The 27,178-nt window shown below is 35.7% G+C and overlaps 1 protein-coding gene, 1 non-coding gene and 2 pseudogenes across 2 annotated transcripts; 1 reads left to right on the top strand and 3 right to left on the bottom strand.

Annotated features, from left to right (window-relative positions):
• The first annotated feature begins 9,595 nt into the window (after positions 1 to 9,595).
• LOC101442390 (rap1 GTPase-GDP dissociation stimulator 1-like) lies at positions 9,596 to 11,923 on the top strand (annotated as a pseudogene).
• A 6,074-nt stretch (positions 11,924 to 17,997) lies between these two features.
• Positions 17,998 to 20,305, bottom strand: LOC131278425 (polypeptide N-acetylgalactosaminyltransferase 1 pseudogene; annotated as a pseudogene).
• Positions 18,701 to 18,805, bottom strand: LOC111761345 (U6 spliceosomal RNA). The gene has a single exon (XR_002794743.1). It is a non-coding gene; the product is annotated as a U6 spliceosomal RNA (small nuclear RNA).
• Positions 20,306 to 22,041: 1,736 nt separating the features above from the next.
• LOC131278424 (olfactory receptor-like protein OLF3) lies at positions 22,042 to 22,995 on the bottom strand. Its single transcript, XM_058296555.1, has one exon. It carries the CDS (start codon positions 22,993 to 22,995, stop codon positions 22,042 to 22,044), a length of 954 nt encoding a protein of 317 aa, XP_058152538.1.
• Between the last annotated feature and the right edge of the window lie 4,183 nt (positions 22,996 to 27,178).

Raw genomic sequence — 27,178 nt, 5'->3', positions numbered from 1 at the left:
GTTGGGCTCCCTGGGGTCCACCAGGCCCACTGAGGCCTGGGCTCAGAGGAGGGGTCGGGGTGGGTTTGGGTCTTGGGGCCGGGAGGGTCCAAGGTCCTAAGGACTCGAGGCAAACTCTGGCTCAAAGCTGGCAGGAAGGGGCAGGCACGCGGGACAAGAGACCCGCCTTGGCCTCTCGCTAAACCGCATCTCTGGGCCCGCTCTGCCCACCCTCCAGCCTCTGGAAGTAGCAGCGGCAACTTCACCGCCCCAGCGTCTGCCTCACCCTCTCCAGGCACAATGGAGGCTGCTCCCCCGGCAGTGGCTGCACTCGCCCCCTACTGGATTTTGAGCATAAAGAACACTCAATTGGGAAAGAACAACCTCTTCAACAAGTGGTGCTTGGAAAACTGAATGTCAATTGCAAAAGAATGAATGTAGACTTCTACCTCATACTAGATTAAAAATTCAACTTAAAGTGATTCAAAAACTTAAAAATAAGAGTTAAAACTATAAAACAACTAGAAGAAATCCTAGGGAAGCATCTACAGGACCTTGTGGTAGGCAATGGTTTCTTAAACTTTATACCCAAAGCACAGGCAACAAAAGAAAAATAGATAAAAAGACCTAATAAAAATAAAAATTTTTTTTTTAATTTTGTACCTCAAAGGACTTTATCCAGGAAATAAAATCACATCTTACACAATGGGAGAAAATATTTGGAAACCATATATCTGATGTGTTTAATTTCCAGAAAATATAAAGAAATCCTTCAACTCAACAACAAAAAGGCAAATAATTCAATCAAAAAATGGTCAAGAAACTTAAATAGATATTTCTCCAAAGAAGATATGCAATTGATCAAAAAGCACATACAAAGATGGACAACATCTTTATCCTTTAGGGAAATGTAACTCAAAACTACCACTAAATATTTCATACCCACTATAATGACTACTTTTCTATTAAAGGGAAAATTGCAGGCATTGGAGAGGATGTGGCAAAATAAGAGCACTCATTCCTTGGTGGTAGGAATGTAAACTGGTGCAGCCACTGGGGAAGACAGTTTGGCAGGTCCACAGAAAGTTAAATATAGAATTACCGTATGACCCAGGAATCCCACTTCTAGGTGTACACCCAAAAGAACTGAAAGCAGGAACTAAATAGATATTTTAACTCAATGTTGATAATGGCATTATTCACATTTGCCACAAGATATAAACAAACCAAGTATCCATCAACTGATGAATGGGTAAACAAAACTGATATATACACACCACGGAATATTATTTAGCCATAAGAAAGAATGAAATCTTGATATGTGCAACAACATGGGTGCACCTTGAAGGTACCATGTTGCATGAAATAAGACAGACACAAAAGAACAAATATTTTGTGATCTCACTGTAGCAGTTGATTTAGTTATGAATTCCAAAAATAGATATTGGATTATTTTTGTAGACTGGTCTATACCTGGGCATGATTAAATTATCATTAGGGCTTTGATTAGGCCATCAGCAGGGTGTTGAATCCCCAACCACCGGGACTAACAGATAAAAGACATGACAAAGGATAGAGTTAGAGTTTTTTTAATGTTGGAGTATTGATGTTGGGGTTTGATGCTGAAATCTTAAGCTGGAGCCCCAGTAAGTAAGCACAAAGAGGAAAGAGAAGTAAGCCCCAAGAAGAGAGGAACCCAGGAGGCCTGAACCCTGGCAGACGTCAGCAGCCATCTTACTCCAACACATGGAAATAGACTTTGGTGAGGGAAGTAACCTATGTTTAATGGCCTGCTATCTGTTAAGTTCTCACCCAATAAAATACCCTTTATAAAAGCCAACAGGCTTCTGGTATTTTGCATCAGCACCCCTTTGGCTGACTAATAAACTCACTTACATGAAATAGTTGGAATAAGCAACTCAAAGTCATAATCTAGAATATAGGTGACTAGGGGACTGAGTGGGTTTAGGGAATATGGAATTAAGCCGTAAAATGCACATAATTTCTATGTGGGACAATGGAAAAATTTGGCAATGGATGGTGGTGATGGGAGTACAACTTTGTGAATATAATTAAAAGCACTGAATTATATATTTGAATGTAGTTAAATGGGTAAATCTCAGGTTTTATGGATGTTTCCAAAATAAAATATTTTTAAAAGAAATTCTTGGAACTCCATAATATAAACAGTGAACCCTCAGTTAAACCATGGTCTATAGTTTATAGTACAATGATAAAAATATGCTTTCATCACTTGTAACAAATGTACCACAACAATAAAAGATATTAATAATAGGGTGATATATGGGAAACCTGTATTTCATGCATGGTATTTCTATTAACCCACAACTTCTCTAATTAAAAAGAAAAAGACTGTGCACCCAAACTACTACTCCCCACACAGGCTGGGAGATGGCATGATCTAGAAAGGGTCTTCTCTACCTCTACTACCACTAAGTTCACTCTTCATAATGTCCTGTCATTGTCCACATGAGGCCAGCCAGGGGCAACTCAGAAGGAACCCAAAGCAGCCAGCAGTCTTTAGCCTAAACAGACAAGATCACAAATTCTGATCCAGATTGGTGACTGAGTTTTATGTTAATTTGTTTTATTCCTGATCCAGTGAATCAAGTAATACAAAACATATTTGAAATGCATCTTGGAAGAAGCAGATGTGGCTCAGGCAATTGGGCTTCTGTCTACCACAGAGGAGGTACAGGATTCAATACGCAGACCTTCCTGGTGAAGGCAAGCTGGCCTGTATAGTGAGCTAGCCCACACAGACTGCTGGCCTGCATGGAGTGTTGCCCCACCCAGGAAGAGAGCTGGCACAGCAAGATGATACAACAAAAAAGACACAGAGGAGAGACAAAACAGATGCAAAAGATGAGGGAGCTGAGATGGTACAAGAGAAAGATTGCCTCTCTCCCACACCAGAAGGTCCCAGGATTGGTTCCAGGAGCTGCCTAATGAGAATACAAGCATTCATAGAAGAACACACAGCGAATGGACACAGAGAACAGACGGTGACAGGGAGAAGGGAGAAATAAATAAATAGATCTTTTAAAATAAAATAAAATGCTTCTTGGGAGGATACTGTGTTTCATGGAGACTCATTTGTAGACAGTGACCTTTGCACCCCATGTAAAGTGAGATGTTTATGTCAGTAGCTACAACAATATGATACTTAGTAATGCAATAACTTTTCTAATCAGAGAACCATGTTTCCAAGGCCTATTGTCTCAGTATCCATTCTTGATATTGTTACTGTGATAACACTAATGCAATCTACCTTTTATTGCACTTGTGCTTCAAGGTTCAGTGTTTTCCATATATATATGCATTTAGGAGTTTTCCAAGATAAAACCCTTAGAGATAGACCAAGGTCTATGGCTGCTAGCTCCTAATGGAACCCAGAGTAGGAGAACACTCTCCTGGAGGTTCAACTTCAGGGCAAACAGTTCTTCCACTTGGCCCATATATGCCCGAGTTTCCATTGGCATTTGAATATTCTACAACAGTTTTTGACACAGAATAGAGCCCATAAGAAGCCCTAATCGAAAATCATAGTGCCAGTCCATAGGGTTTTGGAGAAAAAAATATGTCCCTTTGGAAAGGTAGCTATTCTTTTGAGAAACCGTTTTTAACTTGCTGTTGGACCATAGTAGGACCCAGATGTTTGGCCATGAGATACTACATCACCATGCACCCAGAAATGCCCATCAAAATCATTTTGAGGCACCAGAACATAATGTACTATTTTCAGACCAGATATGAGCTGGTCTGAAGAGTCAGGAAAGTTGCATATACATGTTTCATGCTTTCATCATATCTGTTTTTGCTACCTGGCACTGTGCTTTAACAAATAATTGTGGCCTTGCAAGGAATTTCCTATGACTAGCTGACTGAACATGTGGCACTGAAAGACAATAGAGAAACCATTGCTCTTAAAGGACAGAATTTAAAAGCATATTTCACTATTACTTTCCTTAAAGAAAGGTGACTTGAAGCCAGGATATGCTCATTCAAAGCCACACATGGTGATTTCACTGGATCTAAAAAGAAAAAGTTTAGAGAAGAAATAAAAGCAAATTCATGTATGACCCAATGATAGCTCAAGATAAAGTCTCTGCTGGAAAGGAGTTTCCCAATATTCACATGGATAGAAATTCTAGCATAATTTAAGTGTCAGTCTCATTTCCCAAGCACAACAGTGACCATAGTGGCAAATAAAGACTATATGTTTAAAAATATGGATTTCCTCTAGCCAAGTATATTTGTCAGGGTTCATTAGAGAAACAGAATCAATGGAGATATTTGTAAATAATATGAGATTTTATAAAATACTCTCATATGACTATAGGGAATACACAAGTCCAGATTCCTCAGACAGGCTGCAAACCAGGGACTCTGATGAAAGTCCAGCAAAGATCCTTGATGAGTTTCCAGGAGAAATTGGCTGTTCAAAGACAAGCTAGGAAATTCTCTCTGAATGCTTAAATGACTTCTCCTTTTAAGGCATTCAACTGATTGGATAGAATGCCACTGATTGCTGACCACAATCTCCCTGTTTGATCATAAATGTAATCAGTCATCTATGCAGTAAAATCACGGATGACTAAAGTCCATAAATGTATTACAATTAACACAGTGCTTGCTTGACCAAACAACTTGGCACAATTACCTGGCTGAGTTGACACGTTGGCCTAACCATCACATCAAGATAACTCAGCTACTACCATTATCAACTATCCATTTTGCCAGCAGCAGTGCCAACCCTAAACATTCAGTAGAACACAGTATTAGAATGAGTTCTATAAATTCTATTTTCCACCAAACAGAATAAGGTCTTCTTAGAGAAATAATTCCTATTATAATACAGGAAATGTAAAATATGGGACTGTAATTTTGTGTCACACCAAATAGTAAGAAACTATCAAAGATCACTAAGGTCCTGTTGAAACAATTAAGTAGCTGTCTTAGTTTCCTAGCTGCTAAAACAAATACCGTAAAATAGATTGGCTTAACAACAAGAACATATTAGCTCATGGTTTCAAAGATTGGAAGGCTTACTTCCTACCAAGGTCAATGTATTAGTCAGCCAAAGGGGTGCTGATGCAAAATACCAGAAATTTCTCTGTTTTTATAAAGCTGTTTATTTGGGGTAGAAACTTAGAGTTACCAGGCCATAAAGCTTAAATTACTGCCCTTGTCAAAGTCTGTTGCCATGTGTTGGAGCAAGATGGCAGCCAACTTCTGCCAAGAGTTCAGGTTTCCTAGGTTCCTCTCTTCCCAGGGCTTGTTCTTTCTGGGTTCAGCTGCTCTGCTCCCCTGTGTGCTTATATCCTGGGCTCCAGATCAAAACTCCAAGGGGGCAGGGCCTCAATGTCCGACTGACGTGGCCCAATCAAAGCCTTAATCATGACTTAATCAAGTAAAAGTAAAACCTCTGAATCCATTACACTCTAATATGCCCAGAAGAAATGATCAGTTTGCAAACATAATACATTATTTCTTTTTGGAATTCATCAGTTATATCAAACTGCTACAGTCAGTATCTTCTGACTGGCCAGCAATCTTGGGGTTTCTTGACTTTTTCATCACATGTCAGTGCATGTGGCAGCAGCACCTTCTCCTTTTTCCTCCTGGTTCTGTTAACTTCCATCTTCTGGCTGTTCCCCATGGCTTCTTCCTTCTGTGTTATTTTCTTTGCTTATAAGGGCATCAGCCACAATAGGTCGAGGACTACCTTCATTCAGTTCAGGCCCAACTAGTAAGATATTCAAAGGCCTTATTTACAAGTGGGTTCAAATCCACAGGATCAGGGGTTGGAAATGAACATGCCTTTGTGGGGAAGATGATTCAATCCCCACAGTACCTACCTTGAATAATATGTGATAGGCTGAATAATGACCACTAAAGATGTTCATAACCTAATCCCCAAAACCTTTGAATTTGTTACCTTACATAAAGGAACTTGCAGATATGCCTAAATTACAGATCTTAAAATGGGGAGATTATCCTGTATTATCTTGGTGATTTCAATGTAACCACAAAGGTATTTATAAGAACAAGGCAGGATGATAAAAGTCAGAAGAAAGAGACTTGGAAATGGAAGCAGAGGATCAAGTCAGAAGAGGTTTGAAGTTGCTATGCTACTGGCTTTGAAGATGAAGGAAAGGACAATGAACCAAAAAATTCAAGCAACCTCAAGAGCTTAGAGCCTCCAGAGGAGCTCAGCCCTGCCAACACCTTGATTTCAATCCAGTGAAAACCCATTTTTACTTCTGACTTCCAGAATTTTGATATAATATATTCATGTTATTTTAAGTCTCTAAGCTTGTAGCAGTTTGCTATAGCAGCAATGAAAAACTAAACTATACTCCATGATTGGTGGCAATGCTTCAATATGAGTTCATCAATTGTAACAAATGTACCTCACTAACGGAGGATATTATTAATGTGGGAAGGTGTCCAGGGGCATGGGGGGGATGGAATATATGGGAATCACCTATATTTTTATGTAACATTTATGTAATATAAAGCTTATTTTTTAAAAACTTAATAAGAAATATAAAAAGCTATGATAACTTAAAAAAAACTAATATCGGTTCTAACTCACCAAATATGGGACAATTTGAATAAGGATATTAATGTCAATGGGTAAAGTACATTGTGTAGATTTACCTCCATTAATTCAAAATGATAATGAAAATCAAACTTTCTTAATTTGTTACTTTAAGAAATGGAAAATGCAGAGAAAATCAAAAGTTTATTCTCTTTACTAATTTTTCCTCAGGAAAATAAAATAGTAGGTGAAGAAGAAGTTTCTATTTATAAATGTATTCTAGGTAATAAAGAGAAAAACATGGTAGACTACTGCCATTTTGCAACTCCTAGTAAAATAAAGGTTAATGATTTTTAACCAGGAGCAATTTTGCCATCCCATGGGGCATTTTGGGAATGTCTGGAGACATAATGAATGGTCAAAACTGGCAGTGAGGAAGTACACCAGCAAATGGGGTATAGGCAGTTCAAAAATGCCATCCTCCCACAGAAACATTGAAAAGTAAGCAAGAGCTAGCTGAACCGACTTTCTCAGAACTCTGGAAAATAATTGAAAGTTTACTGCAAACAAATGAATGCTGAGTCATGAAAAGGCAGCTTAAAAATGGTTGGAAATCCTCAAGGTGCTTTAACTATTTTTTCCATCAACCCTTCCTGGCTTGGTGCAGCAACCCACATTCCCTTTGCAGGTCCCTGGTCCCAAAGGAAACAAACAACACCTTATTAATCAACTATAATGTATATACGTATATATGTCCCAAAATGTCTGGTGGCTACCAGAAGGTTTTACTCAAAGCATTCATCGCTGTCTCACCTATCTTAAAACTCACTTGGGGTAGAAAAATGGCAGGCAGGGTGCTACAAATAAGTGATACAGGAATAATCAAATTTCATCTGCTCAAGGGGAAAGATTGTGGTAGAGACAAGATGTGAAAAGTCTGTGCCTCTGGAAGAAGGGTTGTGAGGAGTTTTCTTGAGAATGTGGGGCATTTGGAGTGGCTGTGCATACAGGGGAATTCATAAAGACATGAGGATGCCACCAGCAAGACATATCCTCCGAAAAGACCTGAGAAGACCCTTAGGTTTCATCTTGGACAGAGCTTCAGGCTCATTGTAAGGTTGGCTAAGCACCAAAAAGGGTCCTAGCACAGATGCAATCTTCAAAGACTGGGATATGCTACTTTTTGTGGGGATGGAGGTTGGTTTTGTGATTTTGGTTTTGGCTTTTATTATTATTTTTTAGCTCCTGGAATTCAAGGTTCTATCTCAGTCATTGCACTATAGAAATACAAGACAAAGGATAACAGATGTCAGAGACCGCACACAACAAGGAACATAGACTTTGCAAACATTCTTTGGAATAATCACTAATGAAATAGACAATCCCAACCTTCAATAATCAAAACAAATAAAGAAAACAAAACAACAAACCCTGGGGAATGAGAAAGAATTTGATTTTAAGAATTAACACATTCAAATATTCAAATATTCAGGTATTTTTTAAAAATCACAAGGCACACAAATAAAGAAGAGATGGCATTTTAATGGAACAAAATAAAGTAATAGAAATTATCCTTGAAGAGGCCCAGACATTTGGATTACTAGTCAAAGACATTAAGTCAACTGTACTAAATATGTTAATTGAACTAAAAGAAAATATGGGCAAAGAACTAAAGCAATTCAGTGAAATGATATGCAAAAAAGAGAATTTCAAAAAATAGATAGCAATCACTAAATGTAACCAAATGGAAATACTATTGCTGAAAATTACAATAACTGACATAAAAATTCATTAGAAGAGTTTAACTAGAGATTTCAGCAGGCAGAAGACAGAATCAGGAAACTTGAAGGACAATTGAAATTATCACCAAGTCTGAGGAGCAGAAAGAAAAAAGAATGAAAAAAAGTGAAAAGAGCCTAAGGACCCTGTGGCACACCTTTCAGCACAACATCAGTACCCACTATGGGAGTCCCATAAGAAGAAAAGAGAGAGAGAGTAAGAAAGAATATGGGAAGAAGTAATGGTTAATAACTCCTGAGATTTAATGAAAGGCAAGGAAATAGACATTCAAGAAGCTCAAGAAGCCCCAAATAGGATAAAGTCAAAAACTTCCAAACTAGCATACATTATAATCACATTATAATCACTCTTTTATGTCAAAGAAAAAACAAGAGTATCCTGAAAGCAACAAGAGAGAAGTAATTGATCAAGTATGAGGGGTTTTCAATAAGATTAACCATTGATTTCTCATCTGACTCATTGCAGACTGGAAGGCAATGAAATGACATATTTAAAGTGCTGAAAGATAAAACTGATAAACAATTATTCTATATCTAAATAGCTATCTATATAGCTAAACTGTCTTTCAGAGATGTAGAAGAAACTAAGACATTCAGATAAACAAAGACTGAGGGAATGTGTTACAATATACCTGTCCTCCAAGAAATGCTAAAGGAAATTCTAAGACCTTCAGTTTGAAATGAAAGTAACTCAAAAGCATATGAAGAAATAAAGATCTTGGTTAATGTAACTGCATGGGTAAATACAAATGCCAGCGCTATTGAATTTTTGTTCATAAGTGTATTTTTTTATGTGATTAAATATGCAAATGTATAAAATAATTATAGATCTATGTTATTAGTCAAATGTCATATAAAGATATAATTTGTGACAAGTACATCACAGAGGAAAGGCAGACGGACCATAGAAGCACAGTTTGTATATGCCATTAGTGTTAATTTGTTATCCCTTCAAACTAGATGAAATAGATTTAGGATGCTAAATATTATCCTTGAGGTGACAACAACAAAAAAGATCTCAACAACATACACTAAAGTAAATGAAAATGGAGTATAAACAATTCTAATCAAAAGCTCAACTAAGCAAAAAAGTAGCCAGTAGTGAAGGGTATGTAAGAAACAAAAAATGCATGAGACAGTCCCTCCCTGGCTGTGGGAGATATCAAAGTAGAGGAAGGACACAGCGCTATACTGCCTGCTCTGGAGAATTTCTCCTCACCCTGCCAGCTCCTCACTTTCTGGGAAAAACATGGATAAACTCAGTGACACCTTAAAGAAGATGAAGATAATAGCAGTTGACAGGACTGAGGATAGTTTGGATGGATGCTTGGACTTTGTGCTTCAAACCCTGGCTCAAAATAATATGGAAACAAGTAAAAAAGTCAAGGAAGTAGAATGCTTCAACTCTTTGCAAGTCTATTGCGTCCACATCCTCCCTGCACAGCCAAAGTAGCAAATATTGTAGCAGAAGTAGCCAAAAATGAATTTATGCAAATCCATGTGTCAATGCTTGGATTGATCTCACCACTGGTGCAGCTGCTAAATAGCAAACACCAGGAAGTACTGCTTCAAATGGACAGAGCTCTAGGAAATATGTTATGATAGCCATGAAGGCAGAAGTGCAGTTGACCAAGCAGGTGGTGTACAGATTTTACATGACCATTTAGGGTCACTGTGCAGCATAACAGATCTTGCCAATAAGAATCTCTTGACTGTCTTTTGTGGCATGTGGATGAACTAGAGAAATGAGAATAATTCCTTTCAAGCTCAGCTTATCAATATAGCTGTTATTCCTACCTTAGTGAAATTACAGGGCATCTACTGCCAAAATGTTACCCTTACAGAAATGTGTCTTTTGCATTTGGCAGTACAGCAGAACTTGAATCAAGCAAAGAACAGTTTGCCAGTACAAACATGGCTGAAGAACCGGTAAAACTCTTCAAGAAACAAATAGAACATGATAAGAAGGAAAGGATTATTGAAGCTCTTGCAACTTGGCAGAAAATGATGCTATTAAACATAGTTGATTGAAGCATGCCTGGTAGTATGTCTCTTTGAGATTGTTCAGCGGAAGGTGGATAGAGACAAAGAAGATGATATTGCTGAGCTCAAAACCACATCAGATCTGCAGCAGTTTGATATTGTTGATGAATTCCAAAAAGAAATATTGGATTATGTTTGTAAACTGGTCATTTCCTCTGGGCATATGAGATTATATTGGATTCAGAGATTTATTTGATTACTTAATCAAGTAAACCTCTTATGTCAGTAAGGCATCGAGTCCCCACCCTTTGGTGGGGACTCACATGTAAAAGGCATGGCAAAGGACAGAGATAGGGGTTTTTGATGTTAGAGTTTAGATGTTGGAATTTGATGCTGAAGGCTTAAGCTGGAGGCCCAGGAAGTAAGCACACAGAGGAAAAGGAAGCAATCTCCAGGAAGAAAAGAATCCAGGAAGCCTGAACCCTGGCAGATGTCGACAGCCATTTTGCTCCAACACGTGAAAATAAACTTTGGTGAGGGAAGTAACTTATGCTTTACAGCCTGTTGTCTATAAGCTCCTACCCCAAATAAATACCTTTTCTAAAAAACAACCAATTTCTGGTATTTCGCGTGAACACCCCTTTGGCTGATTAATACAAGATCTAATGGTTTCACTCCTTGGAGATGAATCCATGCAGAAATTATTTGAAATAGGCAATTTGCTTCAAAGCATACTTTCTTGAATTCCATCAAATAATCACCAGGTACAGCTAGCTGGAGTGCTGGAAATTGAAAATTTTGCAAAAAATGATGGTAAATGTATCCCTATGATGAACAATGGAATTTTAGAAAGAATGTATGGATCTCCTGGGCAGACATGTAGAAGATGGAAATGTAACTATACAGCATTCAGCACTAAGTGCCCTCAGAAACTTGGCCATTCCAGTCATCAATAAAGCAAATAATATGTTATCAGCAGGAGTCACAGAGGCAGTTTTGAAATTCCTTAAATCGGATATATCTCTAGTTCAGTTTAAATTTCTGGGAACTTTAAGAATGTTAATAGATTCACAAGAAGCTGCTGAACAATGAAGAAAGAATGTTAAATTGGTGGAGTGTTTGGTGGAATGGTATGAATCCAAAGATCATGCTGGTGTGATAGGTGAGTCAAACAGACTGTTCTCTGCCCTCATATGACAGAGTAAATCAAAAGATGTAATTAAAACCATTGTTCAGAGTGGTAGCAGCAAGCATCTAGTTACCATGGCAACTAGTGAACATATAATAATGCAGAATGAAGCCCCTGTTGCTTTGGCATTAATAGCAGCTTTAGAATTGGGAACTGCTGAAAAAGATTTAGAAAGTGCTAAGCTTGTTCAGATTTTACAATAACTTCCTGTAGGTGAGAGAAGTGTTCCTAAAATCAAATCTAATTCCATGGTCCTGATCTGTACTTTCATGGGATCTGAAGGTCTACACAAGGAAGTACAGGAGTTGGCCTTTCTGGATATTGTATCAAAACTTTGCAGTCATGAAAACAAGTGTTGCTTAACAGACCTCTCTGACAGAGCAGAGACTTACTGTGGAAAGCTGAGAACTGCCCCTTCCTGATAGATGGCATCATCCCACCCCTGAATTCCCCTTTGTCCTCCGTCCAGCAGCCACTTCTGCTTCATTCTCTATTGTATCACATGTGCATATGTATAATATTTCAATACCAATTAAGAACTGCTGTAGGTACCTGCCAAATAACATTTCTAAACCAATTATTAGCATTAACATGAATTTATAAAAAACAAGACTACAATCATAACTGTTCTTGCATTTCTGTTGCTTGAGCTACATTAAGCAGAATGTGCATGTTGTAGTTCTACAGTTACCTAAACTTGGTACTACATAATAACTTGCTCCTCATACTCAGTAAACTGCATAATAATGTTCTGGTGAATTAGAAACAAAGAACGCAGCAGGATCTGTTTAGCTTATTAAAGATGGAATTGAACAGTAAAAATAGCCCCATTTTTGGTACTTGGGAAGCCCAGTGATCAAAAAGCTGTATGACTGCGGTTCATTAATTTTACCTACTAATGTCAAACCCATAGTAGCTAGAGTTAAATAAAATTCCACTGCTGTCACTGTTTATCTTATGGCTTTTCTTTAATCTTTACTGTGAAAAATACTGAAACAGTAACAAACTTGGCAAGATGTCCTGAGGTTTTTGATTCCATATCTAATTGGCTGCCATCAGTCGCTTGATGTTGAAAACATTTGCAGTTTTCTGGGTGAATATAAGTGGTTGAAGAAGCCCTATTACACGAGTGCATCTTATTTTTTGCCCGTTTTAGATTCTGAAATATGCGCAGTGCCGCTCAGAACTTCTTCCATCAGTTAATCAGCGTTGTCCCACACTTGTCTTTAAAAGTCACTTAGCACCCTTTTCAGCTGAGGAAATTGAGTGTAGTTTATTGGAGAACGAAGACAGGATTTTTTTTTTTTTGCCATATTTTCATTATTCAGCTTGAAAGAGAAAAGTTTCACCTTTTTATAGTCCTTTTTATATACCAGTAGCTATTACAGTTTTCCACTTCTCCTTTCCCACTGAGAATTGCAGTAGGTCCTAAAGGCTAAAAAAAAAAAAAAGGAAAAAAAGGTGACAGGGCCAAGATTCAAAGATCCAGAAGGTACCCTTGATGTACTTTTCACCATATACTATGCTACCACCACCAAATGCATTCTTACAGCTTTGAAACACAATCTTTGTAAATTAATCAGAGTATTCCAGTGACACGCCTGCCTTCTCCCCATGCCCAAGTTTGACAACTGGCCTAAAAGGCAAGATGGGATCCAATATGAAACAACTACAGGTCAGTAGAAAGGGCTGATGTCATCTCCAATGTGAGATGTTGCACATCTATCTCCATAGGGTGATCTAAGTTAGAATTTTGACTCTAAAACAGCTATAATTTAAGAAAGTTAAAAGCCCAATGGAGGTAAAGAACTTTTTGACTGATGGTTCCCTTTGATGTCCAGAGAAGACTTTTGTGAGTGCTTATGCTACACTTACTGCAAGAATGATCTTGTTTATTGTCTTCTCCTGGAGTGGATAAGGGACTGTATTTAATTATAGATTTAGAAAGACATCTGTAATGTTACATAACAGACTTACCATGTTAATTAATAAATAAATAAATGTCTGTAAAAACGCATGAGACATACAAAAATAAATTGCCAAACATAAATTCAGCTTTATCAGCAAATTCTTAAATGTAAATGGATTAAACTCTCCAATCAAAAGGAAGACATTGGCAGAAATAAGAAAAAAAGGATGGTCCAACTCTGCAATTTAACAGAAACACACCTTAAATACAAATACAAATAGATTGAAAGTAAAGGATGGAAAATATATTCATTCAAATAGTAACCAAATGAGAACTAGGGTGACTGTGCTAAAATAAGACAAAATATACTTTAAATCAATATCTTGCAAAAGAGATAAAAAAGTTATATATTAATAAAGTATCAATCAAGGAAATGTATTTATAAACATCACTTATATACAAAGTGCCAAAATATGTGAAGTAAACATTGACAGATTTGAAGGGGGAAATAGACATTTCTATAATACTTGTTCGGTGCTTCAATTCAGCACATTGACAAAAATGAAATGAAAATCTAAATAATGGGGGAAAATATTTGCATATCACATATGTGATAAGAGTTTAATATCCAGAATATATAAAGGACTCCTACACTTAAAAAAAAACAAACTCTATTTAAAAATGGCCAAGAACTTTAATAGACATTTCCCCAAAGAAATATACAAATGGTTAATAAACACATTTAAAGTTGCTCTATACCATCAGTGAAATGCAAATCAAAACCACAATGAAATGCCATTTCATGTGCACTAGGATGGCTATTAATTCCCACCCCCAAAAAGGAAAATAACAAGAGCTGACAAGTATTTAGAGAAACTGGAACACTTTGCATTGCTGATGGGAATGTAAAATGGTATAACCACTTTGGGAAAAATTTTGACAGTTCCTCAAAAAGTTAAAAGTAGAATTACTATATGACCCAGAAATTCCACTTATAGGTATATAGACTAAAGAATTGAAAACAAGAACTCAAACAGATACCTGTACACCAACGTTCATAGCAGCATCATTCACAATAGCCAAAAGGTGGGAACAAACCAAATGTCCATCAATGGATGAATGAATAAACAAAATATTGTATATACATACAATGTATATTATTCATCCAAGAAAAGAAATAAAGTTCTTATACATGCTATTACATGGATAAACCTTGAAGACATCATATTGAGTGAAATAATCCAGACACAAAAGGACAAATATTGTGTGATTCAATTTATGTGAAATACCTAGAATAAGCAAACTCATAAAAACAGAAAGTAAATTAGAGGCTACCGGAGGATGAGAGGAGGGGAAATTTGGTAGTTATTGCTTAATGGAGTTTCTGTTCCAGGTGATGAAAGAGATTTGGTAATGAATGGTGGTAAAGATAACACAACATTGCCAATGTCATTAATGCCACTGAATTGCATACTAAAAATGACAAGTTTTATATTATATATATATTAATAGATATAACTACAATAAAATTTTTCAATTTTTTTCGATAACGAAAAATACTTTCAGAAAAGAGTTGGTGCTACTGACATCTAGTGAATAAAGGTCAGGAATGTAGTTAAGTATACTTCAATACATAGTACAGCCTTCACAACAAAGAACTATATAGCCCAAAATGTTGGTAGTGTCACTGTTGGGAAACTCTGAGCAAGACAATTTAACAACTGAAATAATCCTTAGAAAAGAAAAAAATATTCTATACCTCTTAGTGGGAAGATACCACGCTCTATGAAATACTCTTGCCAAAAAATAAAAATAAAGAGTAAGTAAACTTAAATCTTATCAAGCTGTTATAGCTAAAAGAGGTAGAGGCGCAACGTAAAAACAAACAACATTCCCAGGAAACAATCAAACAATATAAACTGTGTGAGAAATCCAAACAGTACAAACAGCCAAGTTTTATTCAACAAATAATTGCAAGAGGACAGGAAAGGAAACTGAGGTGAACCTATAGAATAAAATTGTCATCAAAAACAAAAATTGCAATATATGGATTTTATTTGGATTCTGATGTGAACAAACTGTAAGATATATATAGAGAGATAGAGATAGATATATAGAGATATAAATATATGTATATATTAAATATAGATTATAGATATATATTAGAGGTTTTATACAGAAGCACCTCAAAGACATTTTTATGGTTGTTAAATACTGCACCCTATTTTATTCTCAAGTATTTTTCAGTATGGTTTTTTTTAAGATTCTTCTTAAATGTTTTATTTACTAGAATATCATCTTATTTTACTCATGCATCAACATTTTAATAGCTTTATTGAGATATAGTTCACATATCATACAACTCACCCATTTAAAAGTACAATTCAAAGATTTAGTAAATTCATAAATATGTGTAGCTATTAATATCACCAAAGTTAATTTTAGAACATTTTTATCACCTCAAAAATAAAACCAATACCCTTTGTCCCTAACCCCATTTCCATTCCTAAGCAAATACTAATTTACTTATATCTCTCTAGATTCCCATGTTCTGAACATTTTATATGAATGGAATCAAACACAATGTGTTCTTTTTTGATTGGCTTCTTTCACTAAGCATTATCTTTCTAAGCCCATTCTTGTTGAACCATGAATCAGTACTTAATTTATTTTTAGGACCGAATAATGGAACATTGTAGGGACATACCATATATTTTATGCTAGGTTTGTTGATAGACATTAAGATTTCTTTCATCTTTTGTGTATTATGAATAATGCTATGATAAACATTTATATACAAGTTTCTGTGGGACATTTGTTTTCATTTCCCTTGGGCATTTACCAAGAAAATTCTGGTTCATATAGCAACTCTATATTTAATTATTTGAGGAACTACTAGACTGTTTTCCAAAGTGTCTACATCATTTTACACTCCTACCAGCAATGTATGATGGTTACTACTTCTCCAAATCCTTGTTATCATTTATTATCTGAATCGTTTATTATAGTCACTGTAAGTGGGAATGATGTGGTATCTCCTTGTATCTTTGATTTGAAATCTCCTGATGACTTATGATCTTTTCATGAGCTTTTCAGTCATTAATATATCTTCCTTGGAGAAATGTCTATCATATTCTTGCCCATTTATCAATAGGTTTATCTGTATTTAATTATTGAATTGTAAAAGTTTTTATATGTACTAGATATTAAAATCTTATCAGAGATATGATTTCAAATAATTTCCCCCCATTTTGTGTCTTGCTTTTTCACTTTCTTGATGGCTGTCCTTTGGAGTACAAAGTTTTTAATTTTCATTAAATCCAATTTATCTCTTTTTTAAACATTATCAGTCAAATTTTATTTTTAAAAATCAGCAGATCAATATTTACAATCCAAAAATCTAATAATAATATTCACTTGACAATGAAGCACATCTGAGTATATAGTGTAAAAGGTTTTCAAAAAAAACATGAAATAGATCACCTCCAAATACCCAAATAACTTCTGTAGGTCTTTCGTTGAATGGAATCATAAACAAAGACTTGAAGATTTATTGCTGTGAAAACAAATCTGTAGTACAATAATATGAATCTTGGTTATTAAGGATAATCCTTGAATAAGGGGTTAAAAAGTTGAAAATCTAATTACATTTTTTGAGTGTGAAAGTCTACAAACCTGTAGATCCAAGAGCAACTGAGCTATCTAACTTGTTCAGATGAGACCAGATATTATGGTAAACGTCTATTTTCAGAAGGCACTTAAAAATTACCATTCCAGTAGTCCACAAACCAAATAAAAATATTTATAGAAAGAAATTAATCCCATGCTTAAAAAGCCTTTTTTTCCGGCGGGGGGGGGGGGGGGGGGGGCAGGGCGGCGCGGAATCCATGATTATCACAGATGGAAACAAAATGAATATCATTAGAATCAGTTATTTTCCAATGACTGAATGACTGAAAATCACTGAGGTATAAAATCTATATAGAAATTTGATACTATATTATAAAAATTGTATTTCTCATACTTCTGATTTAATTTTCCTTAAACCCTCTTTAATGTGATTTATAAAATTGTTATAAAATGTTTTTTTCATGATATAAAATCCGGTTCCAGTTTTTTTTCATTCACTTTCATATCAGAATTAATATACTGGCTACAAATTCTAAAAAGGAAAAAAAAATCTTGGAAATCTATTCATCATGATAGCACAGTCAGCAGAAATTACTGATGTGCAAGCAGACCATAAAAAGTGCAGCTCTCCAGAACGCATATTTTGTTGATTGTACCATTGTATGAATATTCTTTATATCTATTCTTGATGAAAGACTCCATCAATCTTTAAACATCAGTGTACACAGGCTCACTAGTATGTGGTTTCATGTGCTTGGAAGGAAGACTAGTTCACAGCTAGTGAAAAGCTAGAGGAGTCTATATTTTAATGGCTGGTAAACCTTACATCCCACAGAACAGGAAAGTACTTTTCCTTTTTCACAACTTAAGAATGTAGCAGAAACATATGCTGAATTAGTCCAGTCAAGCCCTAATTTTTTCCTTTTCTGTAAATTTAGTCTCAAAGTATTTCTGGGAGGGTGACATTTCTAAGCCACTGCTGGGATCAGCTTCCATTGTAGTCTCTAATACTGGGTGCCTGGTTATCCTCTTCCACGGTTTTATCTAAGCACTGATTACAGTTCACATGCTGAAGGGTTAATTTCACTGGGTCATACTCCCATAGTTGGTTGCCTTCTGGTGGTAGCATTTGAGCATTGTGATTGGAAAATTAAGTTTGGGAACATCCAAGCAAAGGTCATCTGCTCTTTGTTGGTAGTATAAGAAAAACCCTGATTACCTCCCATACCATGACAGTTAAATATTCCAATTTTTTCATTCTCTTTTCTAGTCATGGTATCCAGATACTGATTTGTTTCCACATTACATATCTCTCCCAAAGAGAAATAATGATGTGGAATTTGAGAACTCAGAAAAATATTCTCCAGGTACCAAGGGGAAATTTTGAATTGTAACTTGTGTCTTAGACCAAGCCTTGAAGATATATCTCCATAGTCTATCTTTGTAATGCCTGGGGAAATCATATAGAAGAAATTCTTGAATTCATCCATCCAAACATCTACAAGTTGTCTGTTACTTTTATCAATAATCTGCCCTATGCCTCCTGAAAATATGCAAGGTATAACCTTATGAAACATGTCCAACATGTGAGCATGTAACGATTTGCACAGTACTGCCACACTGACAATTCCTAAAGGAAATTTTTAAATATAGAATGCTTAACAAATTTAGGTGCCATCCTTGGGAAGGGGCATTGCTTATCTTCTCTGTATTGGTCCAATTTTAGTGATCTGCTGAAGCAAGCACCAATTTATATATATTTTTAATTTTATAACTCATGATTTTAGTGCCATACCTAAGTAGCATGTGGCAAGTACAAACTAAGGAAGATTTACTTGTATATTTTCTTCCAAGATTTTTTTTGGCTTTAGTTCTTACACTTAGGTCTTTGACATTTTGAGCTAAGTTTTGTAAGTTTTGTATGTGAAGGTAAGGATCAAACTTCATTCTTTTGTTTGTGAATATTCATTCGTCCCAGCACCATTAGTTAAAATCATTATTATGTTTCTCCATCCCATGATCTTGGCACCTTTGTGAAAGGTCATTTGACCATTGATGGGCGAGTATATTTCTGAGCTTTTAATTCTATTCCATTGCTCTCTATATCTATCCTTGTGCTTGTACTACAAAATCTTTACTTCCATTGCTTTGTAATAAGTTTGGAAATTGGGAAGTGTGTGAGTCTGCCAACGTTTTTTCTTCTTTTTCAAGTTTGTATTGGCTCTTCTGCTTCCCTGGAAATTCCATATGAATCTTGGAATCAACTTGTCAGTTTCTACAAGATATCAGCAAGGATTCTGATGGGGATTGTGTTCAATTTGTAGATCAGTTAGGGGAGTATTGCCATCTTAACAATAGTAAGTCTTGGGGTCATGAATATGGGATGTTGTCCGATTATTTAGATCACATTCAATTTCTTTCAAGAAACTTGTGTAGTTGTTAGAATATAAATTTTGAACTTCTTTTGTTAATTTTTTCCAAACAACATTGCTTTTTTTGATGCAATTATAATTGGAATTGTTTTCTTAATTCCTTTTTTGGATTATTTATTGCAAATGTATATAAATATGATTGATTTTTTACACTGCAAATTGCCAAAATTTTTATTCATTCTAATAGTTTTTAGTGGATTTCCTAGGGGGTAAGCTCCCCATTTACTAGGATGTTAACTGTGAGTGTTTCACAGATGTCCTTTACCAGGTTGAAGAAGTTCCCTTCTATTCCTAGTTTGTTGAGTGTCTTTATCATAAAAGGGTGTTGGATTTCATCAAATGCTTCTACTATTCCTATTGAGATGATCATGTGATTTTTAAATTTTATTGATACTATGTGTTATGTTACATAATTCCATTTGACCATGGTTTCTAATTTTTTATGTGTTGGTGGATTCAGTTTGTTAGCATCTGTTGAAGATATTTGCAACCTGTAATATCTTTATAAATGACTTTATTTTACCTTTCTTTCTCTCCACTGCCACTACCTTAGCTCAGATTCTCCTAATATATCAATAGCATTACTGAAATTGCCTCCTGGCTGGTCTCCTGCCCTCTAATCTTTTATTCCTTTGAGTCAATTGTCAGAAAATTTTTAAAATATAAATTTTATCAAGTCATTCTCCTGCTTAAAAGTTCTTACTAGCTCCCCAATTGCTGTTAGGATAAAATTAAAGATAATTTGGCATTCAATGCTCTCCATGATCTGGCCCCTATTTACTCCACTGTTTCATTCTCATTACTTTCCCTCTTCATGGCTCACATCATAGCTTGCAGACATTTTTAAATTTTCATGCTGTCTCTCACTATGACATTTTGCACAGATTTTTTCTTTACTTGATAGCTGGGTAACTTGTTCTCACCTGACAGGTCTCAACTTAAGGACCCTTCATATATAAAAATGTCTGAAATTATCCCCACTGGGCTTATATACCCCACCCAGGCTTACTCTCACCCTAATGTCTATCACCCTGCATTATAAATTCTTCATTGTCTGTCTTCCTTGTGGTCATACTGCTTGATTGCCAGGACTGTAATAAACTGTTTATTGTATCTCAAGAATCATACAGAGTCACTGAAACATAATAAAAATATTTTTTTAATTAACACCAAGAGAAATTTAATCTATTTTGACACCCTTTGGTACACCCACTTAGCTCACAAATTTGGGATTAGATTAATTTTAAGGTAAAATCCATATGTCGAATGGGATTTGGGTGAGATGAACCAACAAATCTGTTTGAATCAGATGGAAGAATTGCTAACCAATTGACTAAAAGATGGGACAAAGGGCAAAAGGGAGACCCCTTTGAGACTCTTTCAAGAGAGAAAAAAATGGCTATTAATAATATTTTTTCTCTGACTTCTCTTTATCTGTGCCTGATTTGATTCTTTTCCCCCTCTTTTATCTTATTTAGGCTTTTCTTCAGAAGTGTGATCCACTCTCAGACTACCCATCTCACTAGTTTCACAAAGGACTTCTTTTGTGTGTGGAGAAGGATATGGGGGCTCTTAGGGAAACTTGAGGGAAACTTCTGCACAACTGGCTTACCTATCTTGCTTCCTTAGAAATCAATAGTAAAGTTGTATTATCTTTCCTTGGCTTGGCAAAGGAATGTGTTTTTTCTTAGATTAAATGTCTTTGATATGCTTACTGTTATCTCATATTTTCTGTGCTTATTTGGTTCTACATTTTCAGAGAAAAAATCTGCTGATTTTTAAAGATTGAAGCTTTAAAATTTTAGATGTTCTTCTCATAAATTCCTTTAGTAATCTCTCAAACTATTTGATCCTATTCAATAGTGCCTAAGTCTTCACTTTTCCTTCATTACTCATGTAATTGTGTACAAAAAAATTATTGGATTTAGCCTTGCAGGGGTAAGAAAAGAACTTTAATTGATGTTTCTCCACTTACATAATTCAATTATTCAGAAAAAAAGTTTTTCCACCCTGCACAAAAAAATTTTGATCAGCTTTGGTAACAATGCTCTTCTCATGTTACCTCAGAATTGTGATTCAAAAAATTATTGGCCGTTGCTACATCTTCCACATATTATTCAAAGCAATTCTTCAAATATGAAAATGTACTTGTTTTCAGTGGAATCCAATAAGATTTTTCAAAAGGTGGGTGAATATATACTAGTAGTCCAAAGTAAGATCTATGAGTAGATTCATGATTATAAATAATGAGACAACTCAAAAGAAAAAAATATTTTTTCAATTACTCTTATGCCATAGCAATGGCAACTGAGTAAGTATAGGAAGATTTAATGCAGCAGCACTTAACTATCCTGTACACACTGCTGTGCCATGAAAAAATACCTACATTCCCCACCCCAAACCATCCCTTTGGCTTCCTACCTAGTCTTTCTAGTACATGTTATATAATCTCCTTCATGCTTGGCAGAGTAATGCAATTTGTGTCTATTATATCAAGGTTGGGTGGGAGAACACAGCGGCAAAACTCTTTTCACTATGATGTTCATGATTCATCAGATTGCCAGTTTGGGTGTTAACCCAGAAAATTCTCCTAATAGTTTCTGCCAGGCACCCTTCACCTCCTTATTCCTCAGACTGTAAATCATAGGGTTCAGCATGGGCATTAAAATGGCATAGAAGAGAGAGATCAATTTCTCCTGGAGGACAGAGGGGCCAGAATGGGGCTGGATATAAGTGAAAATGGCTGTGCCATAGCATAAAGCAACCACTGTGAGATGAGAGGCACAAGTGTGGAAAGCTTTCTTCCTGCCATCTGAGGACTGGATCTTCAGGATGGTAGAGATAATCTGGATGTAGGACAAGAGAACCAGGCAGAAGGGTGTCATCAACAAGACAATGCTAGAAACCATGATTATGGCCTCATTGGAGGAGGTATCCACACAGGCCAGTCTGACCACAGCTAGGATTTCACAAGATATGTGATCGATAAACTTGTTCGTGCAGGTTGGCAACTGAAAGGTCATGGCAGTATGCATAAGAGAGTTGATGGAGCCACTGACCCAGGATGTGATGGCCAACCTAGTACACAGCCCTCCATGCATAATGGCTGAATATCGCAGGGGCTTACACACGGCTACATAGCGATCATAGGCCATCACTGTCAGTAGAAAAAATTCAATCCCACCCAAGGCCAGGGAGAAAAATAATTGGGCTGCACAGCTCAGGTATGGGATTATTTTATGCTCTGCAAGAAAATGCACAAGCATCTGAGGAACTATGCTTGTGGAATAAGAGACATCAACAAGGGAGAGATTGGTGAGAAAAAAATACATGGGAGTATGCAGTCGGCTGTCCAGTCTGATTAGAAGAACAAGGAGAAAATTGCCCAGGACTGTCACCAGGTACATGACCAAGAACAAGACAAAGAGTGATACTTGAGTACCCCAGACACTGGACAGACCAAGGAGAATAAATTCAGTTGCCCATGTCTGGTTCTTTGTTCCCATTTAAAAAGGTGAAGATTATTAATCTGCAAAGAGAGTCAGAAATAACAGAATCTGTCAATCAGAGAGCTGTAAGAATATCTCTTCAAGAAAGATGCCTTATACATTTTGCCAGCTTAGCCGAGTAGTTAATGTTGTTCGTGAGACCCAACTGACTGGCTTAATTCCATTGTGTATTATGTACACTCAAAAAAGAGGACATTGACTTCAAAGGACACGATGTGGTATTAGAGATATCTAGTTGAAACCTTTTGGAGCTATACATCTTCACCAACTTACCTCATTCTCTACAGCTAGTAGAGAAAAGGAGGTGGCATATTTGTTACCAATGATAAACAAAAAAAAAGCATGCTAAAAAAGTTAAAGAACTTCTTTAAAGATGTCAGTTATACCAAATATGATAAAATGTATAAGTACAATTTTCAAAAAGAATTGAGAGAGATGTACAGTAGAAATGAGGCAATTTTTTTGTGGGAAGATCTGAATCAGATATCCTGGCTTATGACTCACCCTATGTGTGTTGAGGTTTAGAAACTTAAATTTTTATATACAAAACTGAATAATATTACATAATTCACAAGTAAATATGAGGGCAAAGGTAAATAACTAATGGGAAAATACTTTATAAATTATTTTTTTACAGAGTAGGAGTAGTATAAGTACTACAATAATAGTAACCTGACTTCTGCCCTAGGGAAGACAAAACAGCAAATGTGCTTTCCTCTCCTCCCTTCCACATTCAGACATTTAAAATAAAAAGGAAGCAAAGCCTTTAATTGCTTTGAAGTGTAGGAGGCATCATTGATTATTTGGTGATAATATTAGGGACTATGATTTTTTTTGAGCTTTTAGTCCCTTCAGTCTTTGGTGAGACAGGTAGAAGATTCATAACTATTTGTTCATTTTTCTTTTACTCTTTTCAACAGGCTTCTATTGACCCTACTTGAGACCCTACCTTTTGGATAAGGATTCAGAAAATAGTGAATAAGAAATAGCTGTTTAGGCAACCTACTATAAAAAAAGGGAATGCAAATGTTATTGTCCCTTCCCTTCCTCTTTGTCCAGAGAAAAAGAGATAGCATGAATCATTGAATGACACACGTGGGTGGAAATTTTCTTGTCAACAACTCTTCCTTTCTCTTGCTTCTACCTTTCTCTCTTCCTCTCTCCCTCTCTTTATCACTATCTCTATCTCCTCTTCTATTTCTTTCTCTTTCTCTTCCTCTCCCTCTTCTCTTGACTTGCTTTATTCAGCAGAAATAATGTGTTCATATTTATTTTGAATATTAAACAAAAGAGCTGATTTTTTTTACAAAATAAAATTATAAGACTGATACATACTGCCCATTACTACAAATCTACTGATTATGTAAATAACTGTTATAGTGAACAAAGACAAGGGAAATAGGAGATAAAAGAGAAAGGTGATATTCACCTGTGAAACAATCTGCTTCTACACTTTCCTTTGATGGAAAGTTTTTTATTATTGGTTTAATTTCTGTACTTATTAAAGGTGTGCTGAGGTTTTCTATTTCTTCTTGAGTCAATTTAGGTAAATGGTATATTTCTAAGAATTTTCCCATTTCTTTTAGATTATTTAATTTGTTGGTATACAGTTGTACATGTTAATCACTTATAATCACTTTTATTTCTGTAAGATCATAGTGACATCACTGTTTTCCTTTCTGATTTTATTTATTTTTGTCTTTTCCCATTTTCTTTGTCTATCTAGTCAATTTTACTGATTTTCATAGAGATAACTGTGTTTCGCTTATTCTTTCAATTGTTTTTCTAATATCGATTTCATTTATCTCTGTGCTAATCTTTCTTCTGCTAACTTTGGATTTACTTTGCTTTTCTTTTTCAGTTCTTCAAGATATAAAATTAGGTTATTAAGTTAAGATCTTTCTTCTTTTTTAATATAGAGATTTCCCTCTGAGCACTACTTTCACTGCATTCCATAAGTTTTGGAAATTTCGTCTATGTTTTCATTCATCTTTAAGTATTTTCTAATTTCTCTTGTAATTTCTTCCCTTGTAACTTCTCGATCCATTGGTTATTTAAACATGGACTTTTAATTTCAAATATTTGCAAATTTTCCAGTTTTCCTTTTGTGATTAATTTCTAGCCTCATTCCACTTACTCAGAGAATTTAATTTGTATGACTTCAGTATTTTTAAAGTTACTGTGATGTTTCTTGTGCCCTAACATACCGTTTATGCTGGAGAATGAAATGTGTGCACTTGTAAAGAATGTGTATTCTGGGAAGCAGACTTGGCACTGTGGTTAGGGTGTCCGTCTACCACATGGGAGGTCCGTGGTTCAAACCCGGGGCCTCCCTGACCAGTATGGAGCTGGCCCATGCGCAGTGCTGATGCACACAAGGAGTGCCCCGCCACACAGGGTTGTCCCCCGCATAGGGGACACCCACGCGCAAGAAGTGCCCTGTGTAGGGGAGCCCCATGTGCAAGGATTGTGCCCCGTAAGGAGAGCCGCTCAGCACGAAAGAAAGTGCAGCCTGCCTCAGAATGGGGCTGCCCACACAGAGAGCTGACACAACAAGATGACACAACAGAAAAGAAACACAGATTACCGTGTGGCTGACAACAACAGAAGTGGACAAAGAAGAAGATGCAGCAAATAGACACAGAGAACAGACAACCAGGGCGGGGTGGGGGGGGGCAGGGGAGAAAAATAAATAAATAAATCTTAAAAAAAAAAAGAATGTGTCTTCTGATATTGGGTGAAGTGTTCAATATATGTCTGTTAGATATAGTTGGTCTTGTCCTCTATTTCCCTATTGATTGTCTCTAGATGTTTAAACTATATTGAAAATGCTGTATTGAAATTTCCAACTACTATTATATAGTTGTCTATTTCTCCCTTCAATTTTGTAAGTGTTTGCTTCACCAATCCTTCTCAAACTTTTCCAAAGAATTCAAAAGGTAGAAATACTTCCTAATTCATTCTATGAGGCCACCATTACTCTAACACTGAAGTCTGGTAGAGACAACACAGAAAAGAAAATAACAGGGCAACTTATATTATTAATATATAGAAAAAATCCTTAGCAAAATACTAGTAAACCAATTCCAACAGCCTGTTAAAAACTTTATATATCTTGGTAAAGTGGCATTATATCCCAGGAAAGAAGTGTGGTTCAACATATGAAAATCACTGAAGTTAATGCACTACATAAATAGAATGAAGGGGGAAAATACACACACAATTATCTCAATAGAAGCAGAAAAGTCATTTAGCAAAATCTAGCACTCTTTCTTGATAAAAACACTCAGAAAAGTGGAAACAGAGAGAACTTCCTCAACATGATAAAGGCCATTTGTGAAACAACCCATAGCTAATATTATACTCAATGATGAAGACCTAAAGCTTTCTCCCTAAGATTAGAAGCAAGACAAAGATGTCCGCTTTCACCACTACTATTTAATATTGTACTAGAATTTCTAGCAAAAGTAATTAGGCAAGAAAAATAAATAAAAGTTATCTAAATTAAAAGTGAAAAAATAAAACTGTCTCTATTTTCAGACATAATCTTATATAGAGAAAATCCAAAGAAATACACAAGAAAACTATTGGAACATAAAACAAGGTCAGCAAAGTGGCAGTATATAAGATCAACACAAAAAATCAAATGTATTACTATAAACTAGCAATGAACAAACCAAAAAGGAAATTACAGAAACAATTCCATTTACAATTGCATCTAAAATGTTAAAATATCTAAGAATAAATTTAACCCGAGATAGAAAAGACTCATACACTGAAAACTATAAAATGCTGCTGAAAGAAATTTTAAAAATACCTTTAAAAAAAGAAACATCCCATGTTCATGGATGGGAAAAGTTAATATTGTTAAGATGTCAATATTACCCAATGCTATATACAAATTCAATGAAATCCCTCTCAAAATTTCAGAAGCCATTTTGTAGCAATGGAAAAACTGATCCTTAAATTTATATGGAACTGAAAAAGAACAAAATTGAGGACGCATACTTCCTCATTTCAAATTATACTACAAAGCTACAGTAAGGAAAAGAATGCTTTACTGGTACAAAGATAGACAAATAGATCAATGCAGGACAATAATTGAAAGTCCAGATATAATTTCACATATCATTGGCCATTGGTTTTTAACAAGTGTCCTAAGTCCATGAAGTGGAAAATG

Source organism: Dasypus novemcinctus, chromosome 5 (genome assembly GCF_030445035.2).
Source record: "Dasypus novemcinctus isolate mDasNov1 chromosome 5, mDasNov1.1.hap2, whole genome shotgun sequence".
In the NCBI taxonomy this organism is placed as follows: domain Eukaryota; kingdom Metazoa; phylum Chordata; class Mammalia; order Cingulata; family Dasypodidae; genus Dasypus; species Dasypus novemcinctus.
The sequence above is the reverse complement of the archived record's forward strand: the minus strand, read 5'-3'. Positions and strand labels throughout refer to the sequence as shown.